The 21,662-nt window shown below is 36.3% G+C and overlaps 3 protein-coding genes across 4 annotated transcripts in view; 1 reads left to right on the top strand and 2 right to left on the bottom strand.

Annotated features, from left to right (window-relative positions):
* The window catches only part of LOC109029950 (uncharacterized), a 32,063-nt gene extending 22,845 nt beyond the window's left edge, over positions 1-9,218 (bottom strand). The window contains exons 1-8 of the mRNA XM_019040674.2: positions 8,762-9,218; positions 7,885-8,093; positions 6,283-6,401; positions 5,375-5,486; positions 4,600-4,837; positions 3,563-3,702; positions 1,921-2,065; positions 108-265 (exon numbers count right to left, since the gene is read on the bottom strand). Of these exons, the coding sequence (XP_018896219.2) occupies positions 108-265; positions 1,921-2,065; positions 3,563-3,702; positions 4,600-4,837; positions 5,375-5,486; positions 6,283-6,401; positions 7,885-8,093; positions 8,762-8,832 (1,192 nt within the window). The 5' untranslated portion in view covers positions 8,833-9,218. The remainder of the gene's footprint in view (positions 1-107; positions 266-1,920; positions 2,066-3,562; positions 3,703-4,599; positions 4,838-5,374; positions 5,487-6,282; positions 6,402-7,884; positions 8,094-8,761) is intronic.
* Positions 9,219-9,402: 184 nt separating this feature from the next.
* mRpL41 (mitochondrial ribosomal protein L41) lies at positions 9,403-12,286 on the top strand. Its single transcript, XM_019040687.2, has 3 exons — positions 9,403-9,831; positions 10,782-10,888; positions 11,949-12,286. The coding sequence occupies exons 1-3, from the start codon at positions 9,654-9,656 to the stop codon at positions 12,204-12,206; spliced, it is 543 nt and encodes a 180-aa protein (XP_018896232.2). The 5' UTR covers positions 9,403-9,653; the 3' UTR covers positions 12,207-12,286.
* Positions 12,287-13,154: 868 nt separating this feature from the next.
* BBS8 (tetratricopeptide repeat protein 8) lies at positions 13,155-21,574 on the bottom strand. 2 transcript variants are annotated; one of them, XM_019040686.2, is made up of 8 exons: positions 19,260-21,574; positions 18,735-18,913; positions 17,991-18,282; positions 16,952-17,226; positions 16,206-16,355; positions 15,644-15,815; positions 13,885-14,091; positions 13,155-13,335 (listed from the first exon to the last, which is right to left on the bottom strand). In XM_019040686.2, the coding sequence occupies exons 1-8, from the start codon at positions 19,359-19,361 to the stop codon at positions 13,219-13,221; spliced, it is 1,494 nt and encodes a 497-aa protein (XP_018896231.1). In that variant the 5' UTR covers positions 19,362-21,574; the 3' UTR covers positions 13,155-13,218. The 2 variants fall into 2 exon arrangements, with proteins under 2 accessions (XP_018896231.1, XP_072154117.1); XM_072298016.1 differs by lacking the exon at positions 13,155-13,335 and having other exon boundaries at positions 14,042-14,949.
* Positions 21,575-21,662: the final 88 nt, after the last annotated feature.

Below are 21,662 nucleotides of genomic sequence, written 5' to 3'. Positions count from 1 at the left end.
TTAAAGGGTTTTAGATATTGGAGCAAGGGAGCTTCCATACTTCACATTTGAGGAACTTTCGTAGTTGTTTTCTAACAAAGTACAAAAAATACCTATATTCAACATACCATTTTCTTTAGCTGAAGGAAGTTCTGGAAAACTTTCGACAGACATTGTGTCATCATCTTTTTTCTTCTTGCTTTGGTTTGGACAGCGAAATTCTTTTCCGAGCATTTCCATGAATAAGGCAGCAGCTTCTTTTGTTTTTCGAGATGGGCGAGAAGATCTGATAAACAGGAAAACAAGAATCAAAGGTAAAGAAGACACTTGTTGATTTTAAAGTATTGAATAAACTTGATCAATCTTTTCATTTGAAGATGAGTAAGTTTCATGAACTAGGACAAAACAATACAGCTAGACTGATATTCTCAATAGGGACCCACTTTCTTAATGAAAAATAAACTAAGGGTAGCCCTTAAAACCGTTTTTCTAGGCTTGAGGAGAGATGCGTTCTCTGGAAGCATCAGAGGAAATACGTTGCTGATTTTTCATGAATTGCCCGATGACCAACTTTCGTCATGTGACTGTCATGGCGGCTCAGGTTTTGTTTTTGTTTACTTTAGGAGCGTGTTATGGTTTACATCATTTTAGGTATTGTTCTTGGAGATAATCAACCCTGAGGGTTACTAGGTCAAATTTAAAAAGAATCTACATTTTATTTAAATTAAAAGGCAAGTTACGAGACACGATAAATGATGGCGGGATTGCAGGAATGCAAATACTTAAGACATTGAGGTTATCTCAACGCTCAGCGGCCTTGCCCATCACCTTTGAAAGGTGCTGGGCAATTGCGTTGGCCGATGGCCCGCCATGACAGTCATCGGGCAATTAGCGAGAAGTCAGCAAGTCTTCAAGAACGATCGTCAAACTCTCAACGGTACCCATCGGGTAAGCAACAGTTGACCTGATGCCTCCAGAGAACGCATCTAGAGGAGCAACAGGACAATGCTCATACAGCTCATCCTTAATATTTTTGTTCTTCAAGTGTTACCAACGGAATTATGAGTTTCTCCAATTTTTTTTTTTTCCAAGGTTTTCTATTTTTTGGATAATAAAAATGAACTCAGATCAAAGACATTGAATCTCGTAGACCGTGCGTCCGGCTTGGTTTAGTACAGGCAGGGCAAGACAAGTCTCTCAGAGCCCCATGATGGGCGGGCAGGGAAGGGGAGAGAGCATGTGTCCCAAACACTTGAAGAGACTGCAGAGAGGCAATGGAGAATTCATTTGCACGCTCAGTTTTTCACGAATATCTCGTTTAGAGTCCATTTTCAAACGAAATTCCTAGGAAGATAAGTTTTGGAACATATAATTTTATAACCGAATAGTTTAATTTTTTTGAACTAATTAATAACCGAGAAAAAAAGCCTCACAATCCGACAGAAATTCACTGGAGCCGCTACTGCGCATGCACAGATGTGCGCAATTGGGACACACGAACCCATCGATGCGGGTCGGTGCCAACACTCATTGGCATGCGAATTTTTAAAAATCGTCTCGCCTTCCGTAACACAGAATGCACGGTTTACATGATTCAATGTCTTTGATTCAGATGCTTGACATGGAAATTAGTGTGGACATTGAACCTACTTGAGCTTCTTTATGGTTGAAAAGCAAAGACTCTGAAAATGAAGACAATTATTTTGTAAAGAAAAAATTTAGCATCTGCCGCAGACAACTCACAAAATCTTACTAAGCTTAGTCACACACAAATATACATCAATTCAGAGATGAGGGACAGTGTAACTAAGCAATTTACATGCACTTCACTCCAATATGGCCCGCAAGTCCTGAGCATCAATCCCAAAATTAACGAACTATAGGTCTCCTCCCTTAACATGTTAGGTTAATTGATTGAAACATAAAAATGGTTTAACTTACACATGAGAAGATGACACTTTTGCATTTTCAACAGCTGTATTTTCTGGCTGGGTTTCCTTGAGGCGTGATTTTTTGCTTGGTGGAGAATCTGCCGATATGTCATCTTTCCTCATACATTTCTTCTTATGGAGAATTTTTTCTTCAGCTGCCAGAGATTGGAATAAAAAAATGTTAAAAGAGAGCTTCAAATGAACTGCTTCGTTCAAAAACCACTAATCTCTATTATCTGATTTTGAGAAAATTTTGGGCTATCCATAAATTACCAAGGGCACTTTTCTCCGATTTTTGGCCTTCCTTTTTCCCTCGTAAAGCACCTGTTAGGCAACTCTAAACCCCCCTAAAAACTTACATACGGCTAGATAGCCCCCCCTCCTTCTACTCTCAAGGGAAAAAACTTAAACATGAAAAACCATCAGAACTGTTGCTCTTTTATCACCTCTGTAAAATGGACCACTATTGAAAAAGGTGAGGCTGAACTCTACTTCTCCTCTCCCCGTTGTAAGACACCCCTACAAAAAGCTCAATGTATTTATGGACAGCCCCAAACTGCTAAAGAGCTGTGCAAGCGTTTAAATTGTGGGATGAAAAGTGCTCAGAAGCTAATTATTAAAAGAGTAGACTGTATAAAAGGATCCTCCAATGTCGTAGTAATTTTTGTTTTAGCGTTTCCGAATTCTGGTGTTTAAATTCTTCTACACAGTACTTGTTTGTACATTTATCTATCATCTTTTCTAACTAAAGAATTTATCAATTTTTATCTTTATAATAAAATAAAAGTTAGAGTGGTTCTATTTATCTCTTTATTTCTCTATATTTTGCTTATTTATGTTTTGGATCTGATTCCTTATGTTTTTTCTTGTTCCGCTATGTTGTTTCTTGTTCTTGTTCTATCTATCTAGTTGGAACGGAGTAATTAAAAACAAAGGACACTGGACATTAGCAGTTTTGGCATGATTTGCACATGGTCTGTTCTAGAGTCCCTTTATACTGAGAGTCAAGACAACACCCCTCATGGAGTCACAAACGGAAATAAAGATTACAGAAATTGAACGTTCTTTGTAATCTTTGATCGGCCCATTCTTAAATTCCTTTCTCCGTTCCTTCTCTCATTCCGTTTGTTCCTTGCCGAACCCGTAATTCCCTGGTCCATTCCAGATTATAATCTTTGCAATCGGTGAAAATGTAATCTTTATTCCCGTTTGTGACACTGTGAAGGCCTAAAATACGGGAACCAATCAGAAATGGATTCACATTTGTCTTGACTCTCAGTATAAAGGGACTCTAGTCTGTTCCAAAGAGTCAAAAAGGCAGATCCCAGAATATCAAGTCTCTAAGCTTAAGGTTCATTTTGGTCAACCGCAAATTGCAAGTTATTTTACAAATAGAAAAATAATTTTACTGAGAGATTTGGAACTACTCATTATAACAACAAGAGTACACTATAAACGATACTTAACTTTGAGCTGTAGAGTTCCTTTTCAACAGTAAACATAGTACAGGGGCCTAAATTTGTTTCATAGGATATCACTGCAATGACTACGTACAGGTATAAAGTTTTGATTTTTGGTCTGGATTCAAGTGATACAAGTGAGGGCCCGAGGGGTAAAATGGTTCAAAAGAGAAAAACAACAAGAGTACAAACCTTTGATAATTTTAGATCTATTTCTTCGAAGCATTAAAAGCGGTTTTCCTTTGATTGCTGAATTTTCCAAGATACTTGATAAACTACCACTGCTACGCAAGCCTTTCCGCAAACTTAGGGATTTTTTCTTTGTGGAAGAACTGAAATATTTTGCAAGATATTAAGTTTCACAGTGAAGAAAGAAAGCATTAAAACAAAATTAAAAAACGTAAAGATTTTAAGTTCATGATCTACGAAGAGAGAGAAATTATTTTCGTCATATAATTGGGTCAAATCTGGATAAATCTGAAATATTGGGACTAAATCAGGATAATATAAAAACAATCGAGATAATTTAGAATCGATAGTGAATATCAGCGATCATACATCGTCCTAGATTAAAATTGTTTAGTATAAATAAATATAGGAATACAACATAGATACAAATGCTGAGGAGTGTATGTAACATCAAGAGAATGGACAAGATCAAGAATGAAGAGATTAGAAGAGGAACGGGATGTTTCAAGCCAGCATCGCTAACAGCGATGAAGTTGGACTCCCAAACAGAAAAAGAAAAGTGGAAGGCACAAAATAAGATGGGCAGAAGAATTCAAGGACAGAGCAGGAGGAAGCTGGAGAAGAATTGCGTCGAACAGAGAGCCTGATACAACTTGGAATCAAAACTCAACGAACTAAACTCAACTAAACCAAACCTCTCAAACTAACCTCTCCTATTGAAGAGGTGGAGGGCACTTGCCTTTAATGGGGGAAATGGGCTATTATTATAAATAGGAATACAAGTTAGGGATTACATGATCACAGCTCAGATGATGTCATGAGTCTTTATTATACAGAGGAACCTGAGTTTCTTTATAGATGGGGGTACCTTAATACACAAAATTTTGACTTATCTGGGTGAACCCTGCAAATTTAGGATGAACAATGATAAATTGGTATAACTGGGGATGATTTGGAGTAAATAGGTAGGCTAAACTTTCAAACTGAGATACAGAGGGAAAATTATGATGGGTAATCGGAACATAAAAAAAGATACTTACTTAAAATGTACTCCTTTCTTGGTCTTGGTGATTTGTTTCACCAAAATTTGATTTTTCTTTTGTTTCCAATTATTTGCCTTGGCATTTTCTTTATTTTGAATAGCTTCATTACTCTTTTTCTTTGATTTGCTTTGTTGTGCATTTGATTTTTTTAATTCCTTCAATTTTTTATCTTTCTTCAGCATCCATTTTTTTAAACGAATATTCACATTAGCAGTTTTCAAATGTTTGACTTTAACTGTAACATAGATTAAAATAGAAAAGAAAAACATGAATACATAGATAGGGATAAAAACTAAAAAAGTATTGATAACAATAGAGAACAGTACATGATGTCTATTTTTATGAGTCTATATAATCATTTCAGAGATTGATAGTATTGAGCTTAGAATTAATTATTACACCTAAAAAAGAGGAGCAAAATATTCCTTATAACATGGGGAATAGTTGATACTGTAAATGCTGTTTTGATCAGACAAAAAGGTTCGGTTTTCTCACTTGCATATTGTTAGCAGCTCAGAATTGATTATTACACATTAAAAGATGCAAGATGTACCTCAAAAGATGGGTAATGGTTGATACTATTAGTGCTGTTTGGATCAAACAGAAAGGTTTGGTTTCCTCATTTGCACATTATTCTATGTTGTTTAACAGTATTTGACATTTCTCAAACAAGCAGTCTCTGCAATCGTAGGGCGCAAATTTGAAAATGAATGAGGAGATGCTTTCACCAGAATTTCAGAGTACATAAAATTTAAATGTTGCCATATTTTACCTTTCTGGGCTAATTTTCGCCGTTCGATGGTGTTCTTAGCAGATTGCTTTTCTGATTTTAGGGATTTTTTTGTCATTGCAACAGGACCCTGCTTGGTTGGGCAGTTAGAAATCTGTAAAAGAGAATACCTCCTTTATGAAGTCAATGATAAGTTACAAAACTCTATAGCGAAAAACGGGTTGAATAGATATCATACATAGAATTATTTTCTCAATTTAGGTGTCTCAATTTCAGATGTTACTTGCTTTAAATATGCTATGAAGGGCCTGATTCTTTCTTGTAACTGAGGATCACTTTGATTAAGTTCCTCTTTTCCCTCTCAGCATCTTGTTGGATCGTTGTTGTCCTTGAGAAATTACTCTTATTTTACCTTCACCCCTGTCTTGGCACATTTTTAATTTGGACCTTTCGGGGTTCTTTCTTGTATAGGCTTTTTAGCCTGTTTGTATGAAAATAAATAAATACATTTAAATTTGACAATTGTTCAAATAATTAATTACAGTCTTGTTGACTGCCTAGAAGCAAATTTTGCCATTCTACGATGGATCTATTGTAAAGTTTTGTTTGAGTGAAAAGAAGTTGTTCCCCACAACGAATGATAATAATAATAATTTATTTTTTTCTCCATTGCTCCAACATAAATGAAAGACTCAAAAATCATGATGATCACACCAGAAAAAGTATGAAATTCATTCTAACTTCACAATCTATGTAAAAAATGTGCGCATTTTTGAGCTTCCAACTTCAAAAAGGGTAGGTATTAAGGTTAGAAAACAATGTGTGCTACAGTGATTTCACACCTTAGAGCAAAACTGAAAATAGCATGGAAACTGAAAAAGATATGGACAGTAAAGTAGGTTCATCTTCATTAATAATTCGTAAGTTAGAAAGAAAAAGTGATTTCTTACTGATGGGTTTCTACTAGTGCTATGATTAGAAGTCTTATCATCATTGATTGAGGGGGAATCAGTCTCATAGGTACAGGCAGTATTGAAAAAATCTAAACTCGGAGGTAAAATACTTGTTCCTGAAAAGAAAAGAAATTTACAACAATTGTAAAATGAAGACAAACCATATCAGTAGATAGCTAGCAGTCACAAAAAGTGAGTAAGCAATCAGAGCAGCTCAAACAAAAAAGTTCGGTCTATTGAGGGCATTTGCTGTTAAAGTGATTTATGCGGAGGTACAGGGGAAGAAACTGTTAAACTTGGTTTCTTTCAAAAGAAAATGTAAAAAATACCACAGGTTTTCAAAAACTGTGCTTAAAAACAAAGGGGGTTTGATGGAAAATTTCAATGCTGACACAGAAGATGACCTTGGTTTTTTTCTCCGTACATCTGCTAACCAATTTGCTGGAAAATTGAAGTATTCTGAAAAACAGGGTTTTCAAAGGGAAATTCAATGTACCTATTGGAGTATTGGTGCATGAGAGAGAAAACTAAGATCAGTTTTGGATTAAGCAATCAAAATTACATAGGTAAACTAAGATAAACACTTTGACACCTTTATGGCTGAAAACAACACATTGCCAATCAAATAGCATAATCCGCTCATTATATACCTCCAAGTAAAACTGATAATTGAAATTGGTAGACAAAGCGATTGACAAAGAAGACATAGGGAGTATGGAGCAATCCTACTGGTTGAAATGAATGGTTCCTGTAGACTAAGGAAGAAAATGATGGACTAACGATGGGGTTTCTCATAGGTTGCCGTTAGTCTATTACCTACCTCCTCTGTCCATTGTAATCACCTGCTTTCACCAATAGGATCGCTCCATACTCCCTACGTCTTCTTTGTCTATCAATTTCAATAATCAGTCCCCAGATCCATTTGTTTTGTGTCTGAAAGGGTTGGAAACTAATTTTTTTAGGTGTCTCATAGGGCTATTCCTAATGGTTCTATGCTTTTGAAGTCGGACATCACTACAGATTCATTTTGTCACCCATTGCAGTTTAAAAAAATTAAATTTCTCAGACTCTTCAGTTAATTTTCCAGTTTTTTTGGATGCAAAACACATAGATCAGTCTTAAGAGGGGGTACACGAGCAGGTAGTGCCATTTGACCAGCAAAACCTGTTGTATTTCACCTCCTAAGCAACTTGAACCAGAATGATATTAGCCATTGGTGCTTTAACAGTTCTAGCCGCTAGAGCCCATTTCAGATTACTTTTCCACTTTGGTTGTATGTAATTCTCTATCCTGTCATACAGCAAAAGAAAAAAGCGATCTGAAACCAGTGTTCGAAACTCACAAGCGCCAAGTGCGCCTGAGAAATTGGTCATGGCGCTTATAAAATGAAGGCTCTACGCGAATGTGGCCCCTAAAAATTCTCCCCCTCCTCTCAAAAAAAAATTCCTAATTTTTCTGTTTGGTGATTTTTCAAAATCTACTTCAAGGTAGAGCTACTAATTTTCTAACTAAAACATCTTGCGTCTAGGATTTTATGGGTAATTATATACTCATTTGTACCTGATAATAGGAAGATTGGTAAGTGAATTAGGTACTCACTTCGAAAACAAAGGAATGTTAAAAAATCCTCTGTGTTTGGCCTTTTGACTGGTAACACATGTGTTGCTTCTGGAACTTCCTCCGCTGATAATGGTGCAGCTTTGGAATTAGTGGCAGTTGAGCTATCATTGGTTTTAGCCATCTCTTCACTTGTTATTGAAGGCGATGACATTCCTTGAGCAAATTTTCTCTGAGCGTAGAACTTGAACCTACAACATAAAATAAGTATAAGTAAATGATCGATTATCCACATTTCCGCATTTGAAGCTGTGGTAAAGAATCGATATTAAGATGTTTATTGAGAACACCCTGTTCATCACTAAATATCCTTTCCCATAGGTTTAAATGGCAGATCAATCGATACAACACAAAGCACGCCATGCCACTGGTATGTTCATGTAAGAGAGTTTGATGATTTCGTAGAACATTCAAATATATCTTTAGATTACGATAGGTCTCTGTCATCATTAAGTAAATAGAAGTACCAGATGGTGTAGGCAAAGTTTACTCTGGCATACCGATTCGATGCGAAACTCAAAGCTTTAAAGATTACAAATCATAGAAACTAATAGACTAATTTTCTGGGAACCAACAGAAAGATTCTTGACCATGAGTGTCAAAATATGCAGTAAGAGCTATCTGTGCTGGGAGCAATTATGAATATTTAGAATGCATTTACTATTCATGAATGTGCACTGGGCGATGCTTCCACTTTCTGCAGTTCCCTTGCATGGTATCCTCATTCCTGGTAGCGGAGAAAAAGAAGCGGTGGTAGAGACTTTGATGAAAGCTAGTTTCTCTCCAGCATGAGGATATGAATAATTGACAGTACGAGGAGGCCAAAAATAATAAGTGAGGAGTAAGGCACTTCACTTACCTCCTCATGGCTTCTTCAGATGTTTCCGCTGAGGTGCAGGCTGGACCACCAACACTGCTGGATGAGGCCATCTCAAAGGCTTCAAGCTATGGCAGAAATAGATTAAGGCAGTTGGGGATAGTAATTCATCGTCAGATATTCACGATAATGTGACTAGACCGGCACTAAAATGCCCACACTTGAGGTCTTGAAGCACAATGGAAGTGTCATGGTATTGCTATGGCTGGATAGACATTTAGACACACAGAAAATACATTGAATTTGATTCGACTCTGGAAGGACTCATTGAATAGGTTAAGTGATATTCATGAAACTGCGGAGCAGCTACAAAGTGCAAAGCTAATTGCTGAAACTGCAAAAATATGAAAATGAAAATATCTAAAATGAATACCTTATCACCTCAGTTCTGTTGATACAACAACACGCACGAAGGGGGGCTCATCGGCGAGACGAAAACCAATCATAAAACAAAGAGAGGATTCCTGTAATACTATTGGTGGGGACTACGAGGTCCTGTGGGACTCAGTTCTATCAACCAATCAAAAGGCTAATCTGTAAATACCAAACCGGAAGCGCCGGAACAGAGGACCGGAACATGAAAGTCATAACATAACCTGTGTAGTGACTAGTGAGTGTAAAGATTTTATTTTATCATTTTTCTGCTCGTGCTTTCCGCACTTTTTTCACTCTTATCCAATATCTTTGCTCTCATCTCGGCTTGTGTCTTCATGTTTTAACTATTTTCAACAAGGATGTTATCTCGGATTTTTGCAAGCAGATTGTCAACCCAGGTGTTTTAGTAAATAAATGAAAAATCTGAAAGTCTCATCGAATCACTTTACTTTACACTCTTCTAGCCGGTTATTTTGCCTTCGGTTAAGTCTAATCAGTGATGGAGAAGTTACTTACAGTATGCCTTCGTCCTCAAATCCAGTTGAATAGATCGATCTCTCACTCCAGTGTCCTGCATAGTAAAAAGAATTTTAGGAAGTTCGTCCTTCCCCATAGAGGCTCAGAGGCGTTTCGTAAAAGACAGGAAGAAAATCCACATCCTGATATTTGGCCATTTCGTAAGTATCTAGTTTTTTCGAATCATGTAAGGATTTTTTTTTATCCAGTATGCAAAGGAATGTGTTTGACCTCAAAGCATTGGGACGCATTTTATCCTGGTCCCTGAGCGCCATTCATCGCAGTTTAGAGCTTACGCATTGCATGTTGAGACAAATGTTAATCTCTGATGAGCTCTAAATTAGTATCACTCAATAGGTTAACACATGCAGACAGATGACACCATTGAGGAGTGGTGACGTAAACAATACCTTGATGTGTGTCTCGATATTCGAAGCATGAGCTATTATGTAGCCCTAGACTGAATTTTAGGTGGTCATCCATTGTAGACCAAATCCCTGTCATGTTTTATAGAATCTATCTTTGTCCCTTTTGTTACTTCATATTCATATTTTGAGGGCTAAGGAACAGTAACGCCTAACTAACAATTGTGGCAACAATGAGTCAACAACTTAACTACATTCTACAGTGTAAAATATGCAAGCTCATGTTTTTAGTTTTTTCCAATATTGTTTGGGAGCGCTATAATGAAATTAATAAATCGCAAATCGAACTTTAAAATAACTAAAATGGCAACATTTTGGCAATTATGTTTTCATGTGAGAGCGCTTAATTTTAGGGCCCCAACCAAATTCACCCTTGGGTGCTGAAAATGTTGATCCTGCCCTGTGGACTTGGACTCAGCTGTTTCAAATTGGCCCGTTTTACAAGCACAGATAGGATCCCTAACTCCACAACATCTGAAGGCCTTAAATTTAGCAACCCCGCTTCTGAATAAAATTTTAAAAAATTTGCATTCTTTCTTGTACCGAAGATGTTCTCAAATTTTAATCATTTCAACTGTGTTTATGGTTTTCCAACTTTATCAGGTATTATTTTTTTACTCCTTTTTTCTCTTTAACTCATTAAAAGTTCTAAGCAATAATTGCTATTTAATTCTTTTTTTTTTTAGGGTTTGGTGTGAAGAAAGACTACGTTGTTGTTGGTCCAAATAAGAAACGAGTTCAAATTCCAGAACTACAAGCTGAGATAATAGTGCCTGATTTAACTGGATTTAAGGTGAGTTCAGCTTGCTGTGCAGCAATTACATCCTTGTGTATGCTGGATTCCACAGACTGAGTCAAAATTATTTAAGGCAATTTTCCAAATTGTTTGTCTACTTTTGCATTTAAATGTCTGTTATAGATTGTGCAGTTTAAATCGTTTTACCTTGAGCTCAAACCATTGTGAACTGATTGTAGTAAAAAAAAGAAATGCACACTTTCTCTACTACGTATTTTGTTTTCACAAGGAAAGTAATTTTGGTTATGCACCTACCATTTACCTTCAGGTTGATCAGTCTCGACCTATGTATCATCTTTCTTCGGAGTCCATCCACTGGAAATACTTGCCAATACTGGTGTCTCTCATAGAAATCAGTTCAGAGATATATGGACTGAGTTAAGCAGAAAGGAACCAACCCACATTTTGGGAAAAATTGAGTTATGAGTGGTTTTGAATTCAACCACCGCTCTACTATCTATCGCCAAAAATTCAAAGTTTTTGTTGGAGCAAATTTTGCAGAAATTGAACTTGAAGTTTATCTTTTACATTGAGTCTTATGCTGGAGCCAAACTTTAAACCTCTTTTTCTCGGTTTGATCCAGATGTGGCTTGGTTCCTCTCTGTTTAACTCCGTCCATATGTTTCTTTCGTTTATTCGATTTTCACCCATACGGTATTAGTGTACTCATGATTCAAATTCAATGAAACATAGTTTTCAATTGTAAAAGCTATCATTATCCACAACAAATGTTTTTAAAATAGTACTTAAGATATTCAATAGTCCAGCAGAACTTTCACTATGATAAGGATTTTTCTTCCACAAAATTGTTGAGGCCCCATGAAAGTCAAAAGAGAAAGATGTACCCAGCAATCAACAATGTTAAAAATGTAGATGTAACCGTCAGAGAACCCTCTGACCCCATCTCCAATTTTTTTCAACATTATTTGGATGAAAACATAAATAAATGTTGGAGTACTTTCAAAGCAAAGTTTTGAACCTTAGAGCTCATAACCCATTTTTATCACTAACTTCACACACATATTTAATTAATTTCCTCACATTTTTATCATTTCAGTTAAAACCATACGTATCGTACGCAACAATTGAAGTTATTCAGTCAGAGTTCACTCCTAAGGATCTATTCAATGCTGTCTACAGAAGAAAAATAGTCAATGATTTCCAGGACAAAAAATTAGACGAGACTGGCAACCCTCTAGAACCAAGTCCAGCAGAACAACTAACTGCTGATCAAGCCAAGAAGTTTGCAAGAATGACTGGATCAGATTTGTTCGAGGAAAGATGGCGGGATAAGAAAAAAGAACAGCAGCAATAATAAACTCACCTCTCCTTGTCTAATGTGTTAATATATTGTTAAAAGTAGGTACATTTTGAATATATTGGTTTTTTTATGCACTTCTGCTTTTATATTGATTTTGGCAAAAACCAAAAATAATCATGAAGTAGGTACCTGAAGCTTTTTAATGGTCTATCACAATTTGAAAAATCACCGCTGATGACAGCACAGACGTGCCAAACGTTCAGCTTGTTTTGCTGATGATGCAAAATGTTTCGACTGGCATGTTGGAACACTATAATACTCTTCATCTGCAATAGACGTTTAATGTATGGGCGATATTTATATGTCTCTTGGACATGGCTGTAGGGTCATCAAGAAAAGTATCAAGTGAGACCTCACAAAAAGGAGCTCAGTGGCTCTGCAAGAGCGCACCTAAACTCACACACACACACCGAATCAAAAGTACGTCCCTAGGGTCATCTAACCTTGCATTGGTACTATTGATACCAACAGCTACTGCAATCTCTCTTGTACTCTTTAGTCTAATTGTAAAGATACACCTATGCATATCGAACCAAGATTGTTTACACATTCATGCAAACATGGATCTAAAAATGGTGAGGAATAGAAGAAGGCAAGGACTTCATGTTGTTTTTTTTTTTTTTTTTTTTTTTTTTTTTTTTTTTTACAGCGTTTATTAAAAACTTCCAATTTTTAGGCTTTAAGTATTGCTTTGGTTCCTGGGAAACGCTTTACAAAGCATAGAAAAGATAGAGTACAGTTATCACAGAGGTAATTAAAATAATGAAATAGATAAGAGGATAATTTAAAAACAGGCTTGTTACAAACCAGAGAAATAAGAAACATTCTAAAGAGTTCAGCCTCACAATTTTTGTTGGCTGCCCCCTTGATCAAGGATCCATTAGACAGAGTATAAGAGTTCTTACCCTATTTAGTGGTTAAGTTTGGTATTCCAAATATAGCCAAGTTTGAATAGTTTTTGTAAGTTATTCGTAGGTTCCGAAGACACCTTGCGGTGTGAGTAAATTCATAGGTAGGAGAAGAAAGTTTTCAAATTTTTTAGCAGTCTGTGAGAGTCTGTATGGCCTGGATGAACTTCTATAGATTTCTGTACAACAGTGTAACTCGTATGATAGTCGCCCACCTGTAACATAATAACATAAAAAATTTACATGTATGAAAAATCGCAAAATTAAAGGAAGGTCTCGGGCAAAGCTGATCATGTTTTACAGTCCGTAGATGATTGTTTCTCCATAATTTCATTCGCTGCCTCAAACTGGTAGCATCAGGCCAAAATAATAAACTAGACAGTTTGTGTTTGCATGAACAGAGGTGAAGTTGAACGTATTTGGAAGGATCTAGGATCAAAAATTTCCAATGGCAGAATTAAAAAAATCCTGAAATAAATTGAGAGAAAATTTACCTTGGGTAGTCATTTCATTGAACCCGTTCCTCAAAGGGAAGCAGCTGATTAAAATCAAATGAGGCTATCCACAAATTACTTCACTTGCTATCCCCTTTAATGAATACCTGCTTGCCTTCTTACGCTGCTTTTTAGATACGTCAGGCAACTCTTGATCTCTACGCAATGCTCCTGACATAATTCATATAGAAGGCACAATATGAAAAATGGGGACTTTCACTGTAGGAAAACAAGGTCTGCGCAGTTAGTATGATCAAAATAAAAACTTACCATCTCCGTGAGTAAGGCACGATTAAAGTGGAGCTCAAACAAGGATGGGGCAACTGAAGAAGCAGCCTGCAGAAGTGAGAAAGATACTGAGGTATTTTCATTGAGGTATTCAAGCACAGCAAGATTATTGCAAGCAGCTGCATGACTGGAGTCAATGGACAAAGCTAATCGTATGCATTGCTCTGCAAGGGCTAAATCACAGACACCCTGGGAAAAAAAATCAGTTACATCTATTGACAAGGATCTGAAATTAACTAGGCCAACCTACGAAGAAAATTTCCCGATTATTGGAGCTAAATGGCTGAGCGACATCATTTAAATGATGTCACTAGAGGTTTGCCGGTATCTACATGTAGTTACATAATGTTACAAGAGATAAGGCGAAGCGTCTTGTAATTTCGCATTATTTCTGACAAATAGACTTGAGACTTTTTCAACTTTATTTCTTGTTTCTTAACCACAAGGCTTTTTGTTATACTCCCTAAAATAATTCTCAGTCATTGCGACGCCAATCCAAGGCTTTGTCTAGTGCAGTTTGGGCGAAGTAGTTCCACAAACTGGGAAATTTGAGGAACAAGTTATAGTTGAATCATATTATGTTCCTGAAACAAGTTCGCTTGAAGTTCCGTGCTCATGAGGGCAAGGCCTAAGACGTTTTTAGTAATATCTTTAAGAAGAAAACGAGAGTATTCAAAGCCACAGTGTAATTTATAGGAACAAGTTCAATATAGGTTATCAAAACAATGAATGTAAAAAACCCTGCATATTTAGCATTATGTAAAAAATGAATGGTATTTGAAACTTATCCATTAATCCTAATTTCCCTTTTGATCAGAAGACTTCGGGAAAATTTGTCAACTGATTGTGAGCCAGATCTTGGATCCTAGTTAGTTGTCCTACTTCTGTGGTGCGACAGAGGATCTGCTAATTTGATTTTTGTTGTTAGGTTCAATAGGTTAGAGAGGATGACAGATTTACCGAGGCTCTTAGAAAGTCGGCCAACTACTTAGAAGCCAGCTCCAGTATACTTCTGGCTTGATTGTGCCGAGGGCTACCATTTTCCAACTGTAAAAATAAGTTTTCCTTCTCATCGATCTCTATACATGTTTAATTATTACAATTTTACAAACGACACTGTAAAAAATGTCTCGAATTCAACTTATAATGGAGAGATTAATTTTTTCTGTGCGAGGCGATTAAAACTTCTTGTTTGGCAAAAATCAAAAGTCTACTCGAGCAGGTTGAGGCACTGAATTAATTTCAGTCTACTTTGCACTGGAAAAATAATTCAGTGTGCTGATTTTCTCTCCAAGAGTTGCTGATTTCCTCTTCAAAAGTTAAAAAGGATGGTACATGTACATAAAAGGAATGAAATAATCTTCGTGCAACCAACCTCAACATTCATTTGCTGAACAAATAAATAGATCTAGATGGCTGATCTGAGCTTAGTTGATTTTGTTTTTAATTTTGAGCTTGGGATTTTCAACTTCCATTGTAAATTATAAAAATGAATTGCTCTCTCATTAGATGATTTTGGATTTTTTGAATATGCTCATTGTGCTTTGTAGGAAATTATGACGAGAAACCATCTCGTAATTTGCATCCCAAAGCATTATTTCTTGATCAGCCGCTGAATCACAGCTCCCTGCAAATAAATATGCAGCTTAATGTGGAACTTGGATCGAAAAACTACCGAAAACCCACTCACCAAAACACTACCACGGCAACTGAATCAACAGTCTCAAGAAAAATAACTCACAATTGCGATATGACTGATGTTGTACCAAACATCAGCAGCATTTTCATTTTCGGCTAGGCTGAGTGCTCGCTCGAAACACGACACGACCATGTCATACTGCTGGGCATAGAAGCAGCAGAGACCTAGGTTGTTGAAGAGTTCTGCATTATAGACTCCCATTTGAAGTAGACGCCTGAGGATAGGGAAACTTGAAGTTAGAATAATGAGGACAAATACTAAAAGATCATTGGAGAAAGAAAATCGCCTTTCTGAATTTTCACTTTAGTGTGACCATACTGCATGATAGGATTGTAATTGTTGAGTTACAGGTCGTTACAGGTGAACAGAAACCTAACGTAATGTGATGATCCAAGTTTAAAGAACTGCACAGTTATTCAGAGAGGTAACAACTTATGGAAACTGTGCATTGTGTAATACTTGAACATATTTCCAGATGTACTTAAATGATAGGTACATGATGCTCATCATGATAGGCATTTAACTGTTGCCCCAGAAGTGTCAATTAATTAAACAACAAAAAAGGGAAGAAGGGTGCAAGCAAAATGTAAGTGTCAAATTTTACCGGTAAAATCGAAGAGCCAATTCTGGTTGATCAGAGTAAAAATAATGCACAGCAATGCAGGCTACTGCCTCTACGTTCATGGCATCTTGGTGTAATATTTCTCGATAATACTTGACAGATAGTGGGATATTGTTTATTCCCTCAAATATTCTGGAAACAGAGATATGTGCGTTAAACACTTGGAGAGAGGCATGTGGAAAATACACTTGGCCTCTGGCTATTTTAATTGACAGAGTGGCCAGTTGAGGTAACAAAAATTTCATATCATGCAGTTTTAATGCCTTATCAGTAGTTAAAGATGTAAGAGGTGTTGAGCCGTATATTTTCAACTCCTCAAGACGGATTTTTTCCGAAGTCCAAGAGGAGTTATGCAACAACCCTATTGCCTATAATGTCATGGGCAATTTTGGAGTGCTAAAAATACTTCGTATTAAATTTGGCTTCTAAATTGTTCAACCATGCAGTGGACACCCTTTCTAGGCATGTCGATAATGATTAGAATTGATTTTACAAAAATTTTTGTTTCCATTTTTTACTACTAATGTATGGACAAAAAAGTTCTGGTGCCATTTTGCAGGAATAATAGGTACTATCCTCAAGTAAAAAAATGAAAATTGTAAATTCAGAGGAATTTGCCTTAAAAGATAGGGCTTTCATGATAGAATAAAAATTGAGGAAAAATGTTTTTATCTCTTTTTATGGGTGGCTATAGAATGCTACTGGTTTGACTTTATTCAATGTCATACCTTGCAATATCTGTCAAAAGCGTAACTTCATCCTTGAAGATTTGTAGAGCAGTGCGGCAAAGGTCCAACGCAGTGACAGGCTGATCCAGGCGGATGTAAATTCTTGTCAACCACAGGAAAACTTCAAGGGTTGGTAGCAGCTTCAAGGCAGCCCTGAGTTCTGTCTCTGCGTCTCGCATCATACCAAAGATGTAGTAACATTTACCATGTTGTAATCTCCACCACCAATCTTTCTGATCGCATACTTTCATGGCCTCAACCACAAGATCCATAGCCTAAGGAAGAGGATATTAAACTAATTTCACACAGTCTCTCAGCAGTTGCGACATGTCTTTGTAACATGAGCAAATGAGTGTGAAACGGTATTACAATACTACAACTTGTGCATCATTTGCAGCCTGCCAACTGCTTTGAATACATGAAATTTGTAGTATGAAGAGGTAGCACAAAAATATATTAGATTTATTCTAGGATCTGCACAAACCATGTCTTGTACAGTATCCAGACATAATTTACGGTTTTTTTTTTCCATACGTCTTTTTTGAAGTTTTTAAAGTTAACATGGTCGTTGGACTTTAAGGATTATTGTTTCAAGGTAGCCTTTGTTCGGCAATATATAATTAAGTTGAAACTCATGCAAACAGAATATTTTATTGTTCAAAGTTGTCCAAGCTTTTCGACTTTAGCCACAGTCAGGACATAGAGCAAAGAAATACATAACAAAGATCTTTAAACAATAGCTTTTAACAACATTTAACAATACAATCTACTATTTACGTAAGTTTCAACTTTATTGTATTAGGTACCTAGCACTGGCTCCCTCAAAACCATAATGATATTATGAGTTAGTTATTTTGTGATGGTAAAGAGCAAGTGAAAAACAATTGAATAAAAGTATTTTGTGTCCAGCCATGTACACCCAATTTCTTTCCACTATAGTTTGCCTTAAATTTCCAGGCTGTTCGCATAACAAACTATGCGCATTGCAGGTAAATCTTATAATACTAATCTCAAAACTAAAAGTATTACTAGAACTCACCCGCAAAATATCATTTTCATGATAGAAAATGTACTGAAATAATGGTTTTGATACAGCTTTGGTTGAAGCATATTTGGCTAGGTTTAGTCGTGAGAGTTGAATGAAAGGTCCCTCACTTTGGGTTAACATTGAGGCAGTTCCAAGTCTAATTGCTCGTCCAGACTGGGCCGTGGCTGGTCGAGCTGAACTGGCAGATCTTGGAGTCCGCAGGGCTTGTTCCAGGGTGCCGCGGCTCCCGATGGTTCCTGGTCGAACAACTCCACTCACAGGCCGTCCTGTATTTGTTTTTGGTCTAGAAATAAAGTAAGAATTCTGAATGAAGTGCACGTCTGGTAGAACTAAACTGAGTGAAGTGAAAAATAGAGGCTATTTGTACTATTTGTTATTGCTTAAAGCCCAGTTTGTAGAAGTAATGTGTGAATTTACAAGGAACAACAAACTGGAATCAAAAAGCTTTTTGGGCCACAATTGGTTGAAAAAAAGATGGAACTTCGCGGGAAAAGAATTATGCCCTGTTTTACTCAATTCATTACAGGGGAGTGAGTTCGGAGTTGCCATATTGAACTCTGTAGAAAAATATCCACTGCTTGGAATGTGAAAAGACTGTGCTTTGTAGACTCTATTTGTCTCATGAACAGGTGAAATGGACACCAAAACCTCTACAAGAGCACACATAAAATCTCGAAGTTCTTTCAACCTCAAACGTGGGCAGAAAAATAGAAATTAATATCTTCTGATACATACCTCTGAGCACCGAGAGCTAAAGATTGCAGAACGGTGGGGTTCTTGAACGATGTTCCAGGGCGAGCAGTTGTAGCCATGGTTTCGTTTAAAACTGAGTCAGCGATACCTTCTTCCTCCACTTCGATATCATCGACCATCACTTGAGCTGTTAAAGCCTTCATTTTTAAAGTCCATGCTGCCTACAAAGGGCCATATAAATCGATGAAATCACAGGATTCCGACAGAGACACTAAAAGTACATAAAGGCGCAAAATTTCTTACCTACTATTGTTCATTATAATTCTTCTTACATGGCAAATAAAAAAAAAAGTCTATCGTGGCAATATGGCAAATCTTGCTTAATGTCAAAGGAGCAAATGAGTACTATGTATCCGCCAGATAAAGAAATCTATTCCTCAGACTGGATGAAAACTTGGTTATTACTTTTATTAGACTGCGAATAACCACATCACTAATGTTGATTCACATCGCTCGGACTTTTAAAGACTTTGTCACTTTACATAAATAGTGTATGGAGGATATTACCTGATCATACGGGCTTTTTTCCAGGATTTGAGTGCAGTGGTTGATGCAATCCTCGAATTTTCTTCTTCTAAACTCACTCAACGCAGAGTAAAATACATCCATGTTTGCATTATGTATCAATTCACACACTAATGTTTTTGAAACTTGAAAGAAAACACCGTACCAAAGTTATTAATGAAGAGGTACACAGTAGCAAGTTCTTTTTCTTCCATACAATGGATTACCCAAGTTGAATTAAAATTTACAGAAAATTCGTGCTGGACTGGCATGAACAGAATTTACTCTTCTTCCTCCTTCTTCTTGTTCATTAAAACAAGAAAAGAAAAAAAAGAACTTTCAACCTTTCCAATTTCATTTCCAAAAATATATCCAGGTTTTCAAGAATATGGAGACGATCAAACTCAATAGGCACGAAATAAAGTCCAAATGTGGTCATGAAAGGTTTGCTAAAAACTAAAACTTCATGAACGGTATGTTACAGCTTATAAATGATACAGCAAACTCTCTGAGGAATGTCAAAAATCTGTAAATCAAGTTTTTTTCCATTGTGACAGCTGTTGAAACACTGGAATGTTTTGGACTGCATAATGTGTAAACAAAAGGTTGCTATGGTTACCGACGATTTACACTAGTTAGATAAGTGCAAGTAGGCAATGGTGGTTCTCATTAAAGTGGAAATGGTTTTACTGTGCGAATTGCACAGAGTGTTGGAAGGCCTAGCACTTTAGGGAACTTTTTTCTTTTAAAAAAAGAAAACAAATTAGAAGCAGCTGTTGATAATAATTTACATTGGGCAAATTTTTCAATTTTTTTACCCTCTTTATCCCTTGAGGCACTTCCAAACCAACTCTACATACATTAGGTTTAGCATAAAAGCCTCTTCCTATTTGTGACAAAAAGAGGCAGCCCATTTTGTAATAAATGTGTAGGGCGTTGTATAACGATATTGGGTACTGTAGAAGTATTCAAAAACTGAGTCTGTTTCAGTTTGCCATAAAAAATACTGGTCTGTAATATTGCACAAGAAATGGTTTGATCAAATTTTGGACAGATGGCAATTTAATTATTAATGCTCCTTGGAAATACGAAAAAGAAATGAAGTATTTTCGATTTTTTTTTTTTTAGAAATGCTGTTTTCTGCGCTAGGATTGAACGGTTGATGGAGATCGAGGGTTTCTTGACTCTTAAGTATCCATATACATTCAGATTAGACATTTGATCGTACATTCAGACGATAGAGGTGTGTCCTACCTTCTCAGAAAATATAAGATCGAACATAATGGAAACATTTTTATGTATTTTGGATTAGAGCGTGAAAACTGACAACTTCCATTACAAATGAATTGCTTCCAGCAAAAGTCTTAGAAAATAAAATGAATTGCTTTCGGCGAAAGTCTTAAAAAATAAAATATGACACTATCAGGAATTGACAGAAAAATGGTGTACATTTTTGATGACCTTTTTTTTACTTGGTACACTTGCTTCAATGAAAAAAGAACTACAGTTCTGAAATTGGCTAAGTACATTCTAACAACAAAACGACGATTCATGATGTAGCTGAGAGCTCAAAACACTACTTAATAAATTATTTTTGGTTCATAAAAACAAAAAAAATGGTTGAAAAACCAGGAACTTTAGAAAAAGCCATGAGACTTATTCATCACTTCAACTGCTGCAAAAATTATAGCAAATCTTGGAGAGGGTTCTTGAGTTGCGGTGTGTCATATTTGCAGGGTATCAATACTTTAAAGAAACTCCTCAAGGCAATAATGGAAAATCCAAGATTCAAGGTTGTTTAATGGAACTTCTTACATTAAAAAAATGTCAGATGAGAAGCAGCAAGAACTCACTGGGCTCAGATATGCTTGTTCTCTACAGAACAACACAGAGAAAGATCCTTTGTTTTTTTTTACACTACACTTAAGACAGAAAATAAGATCAATTGATCAAGTTCAAGAAAAGTTCAATCAATTTCAATCCCCAAAATATGAAAAAAGTAACAAATTGAAAAAGTGTTAAAAAGTCAGAAATGATGCTTTAAAAAGCTAAACGCAGCTCTCATTCTAAAATTGAACTTTCTCGAGGGGTATCTTAATTCTTACAATAAGACAGCTTTCATAGATATGACTTTCCTTGATAGAAACCTCAAACACATATTGGAGGATTTATTTTTCACTTTGCCCAAAGGATCTTTTCTCTAAATTTTAAATAACATCCTTAATTCCCCCCCCCCCCACCTAAAAAGCCCCCTCCAAGTTTCACTTCGTTCCAACAATTGCAAATTACTTATTGCATAAAATTTCAACACAAAAGGAACTTTCTCCTGGGTAGAGACTCTAGATTACATCCACTGGTCATTGAATTAAAAATCTCTTCAACATAATATGAGTACATAATTAAGTA

Source organism: Bemisia tabaci, chromosome 3, assembly GCF_918797505.1.
Source record: "Bemisia tabaci chromosome 3, PGI_BMITA_v3".
Lineage (NCBI taxonomy): Eukaryota > Metazoa > Arthropoda > Insecta > Hemiptera > Aleyrodidae > Bemisia > Bemisia tabaci.
The sequence above is the reverse complement of the archived record's forward strand: the minus strand, read 5'-3'. Positions and strand labels throughout refer to the sequence as shown.

Coding starts and splice junctions, on each gene's coding strand:
- mRpL41 (XM_019040687.2), top strand. CDS start 9,654: ATGGAGAAGTTACTTACAGTATGCCTTCGTCCTCAAATCCAGTTGAAT. Junction 9,832..10,781: donor TCCTGATATTTGGCCATTTC/GTAAGTATCTAG, acceptor TTTTTTTTTTAG/GGTTTGGTGTGAAGAAAGAC. Junction 10,889..11,948: donor CTGATTTAACTGGATTTAAG/GTGAGTTCAGCT, acceptor TTATCATTTCAG/TTAAAACCATACGTATCGTA.
- BBS8 (XM_019040686.2), bottom strand. CDS start 19,361: ATGGATGTATTTTACTCTGCGTTGAGTGAGTTTAGAAGAAGAAAATTC. Junction 18,914..19,259: donor AAAAAAGCCCGTATGATCAG/GTAATATCCTCC, acceptor GGCCCTTTGTAG/GCAGCATGGACTTTAAAAAT. Junction 18,283..18,734: donor TTAGCTCTCGGTGCTCAGAG/GTATGTATCAGA, acceptor CTTTATTTCTAG/ACCAAAAACAAATACAGGAC.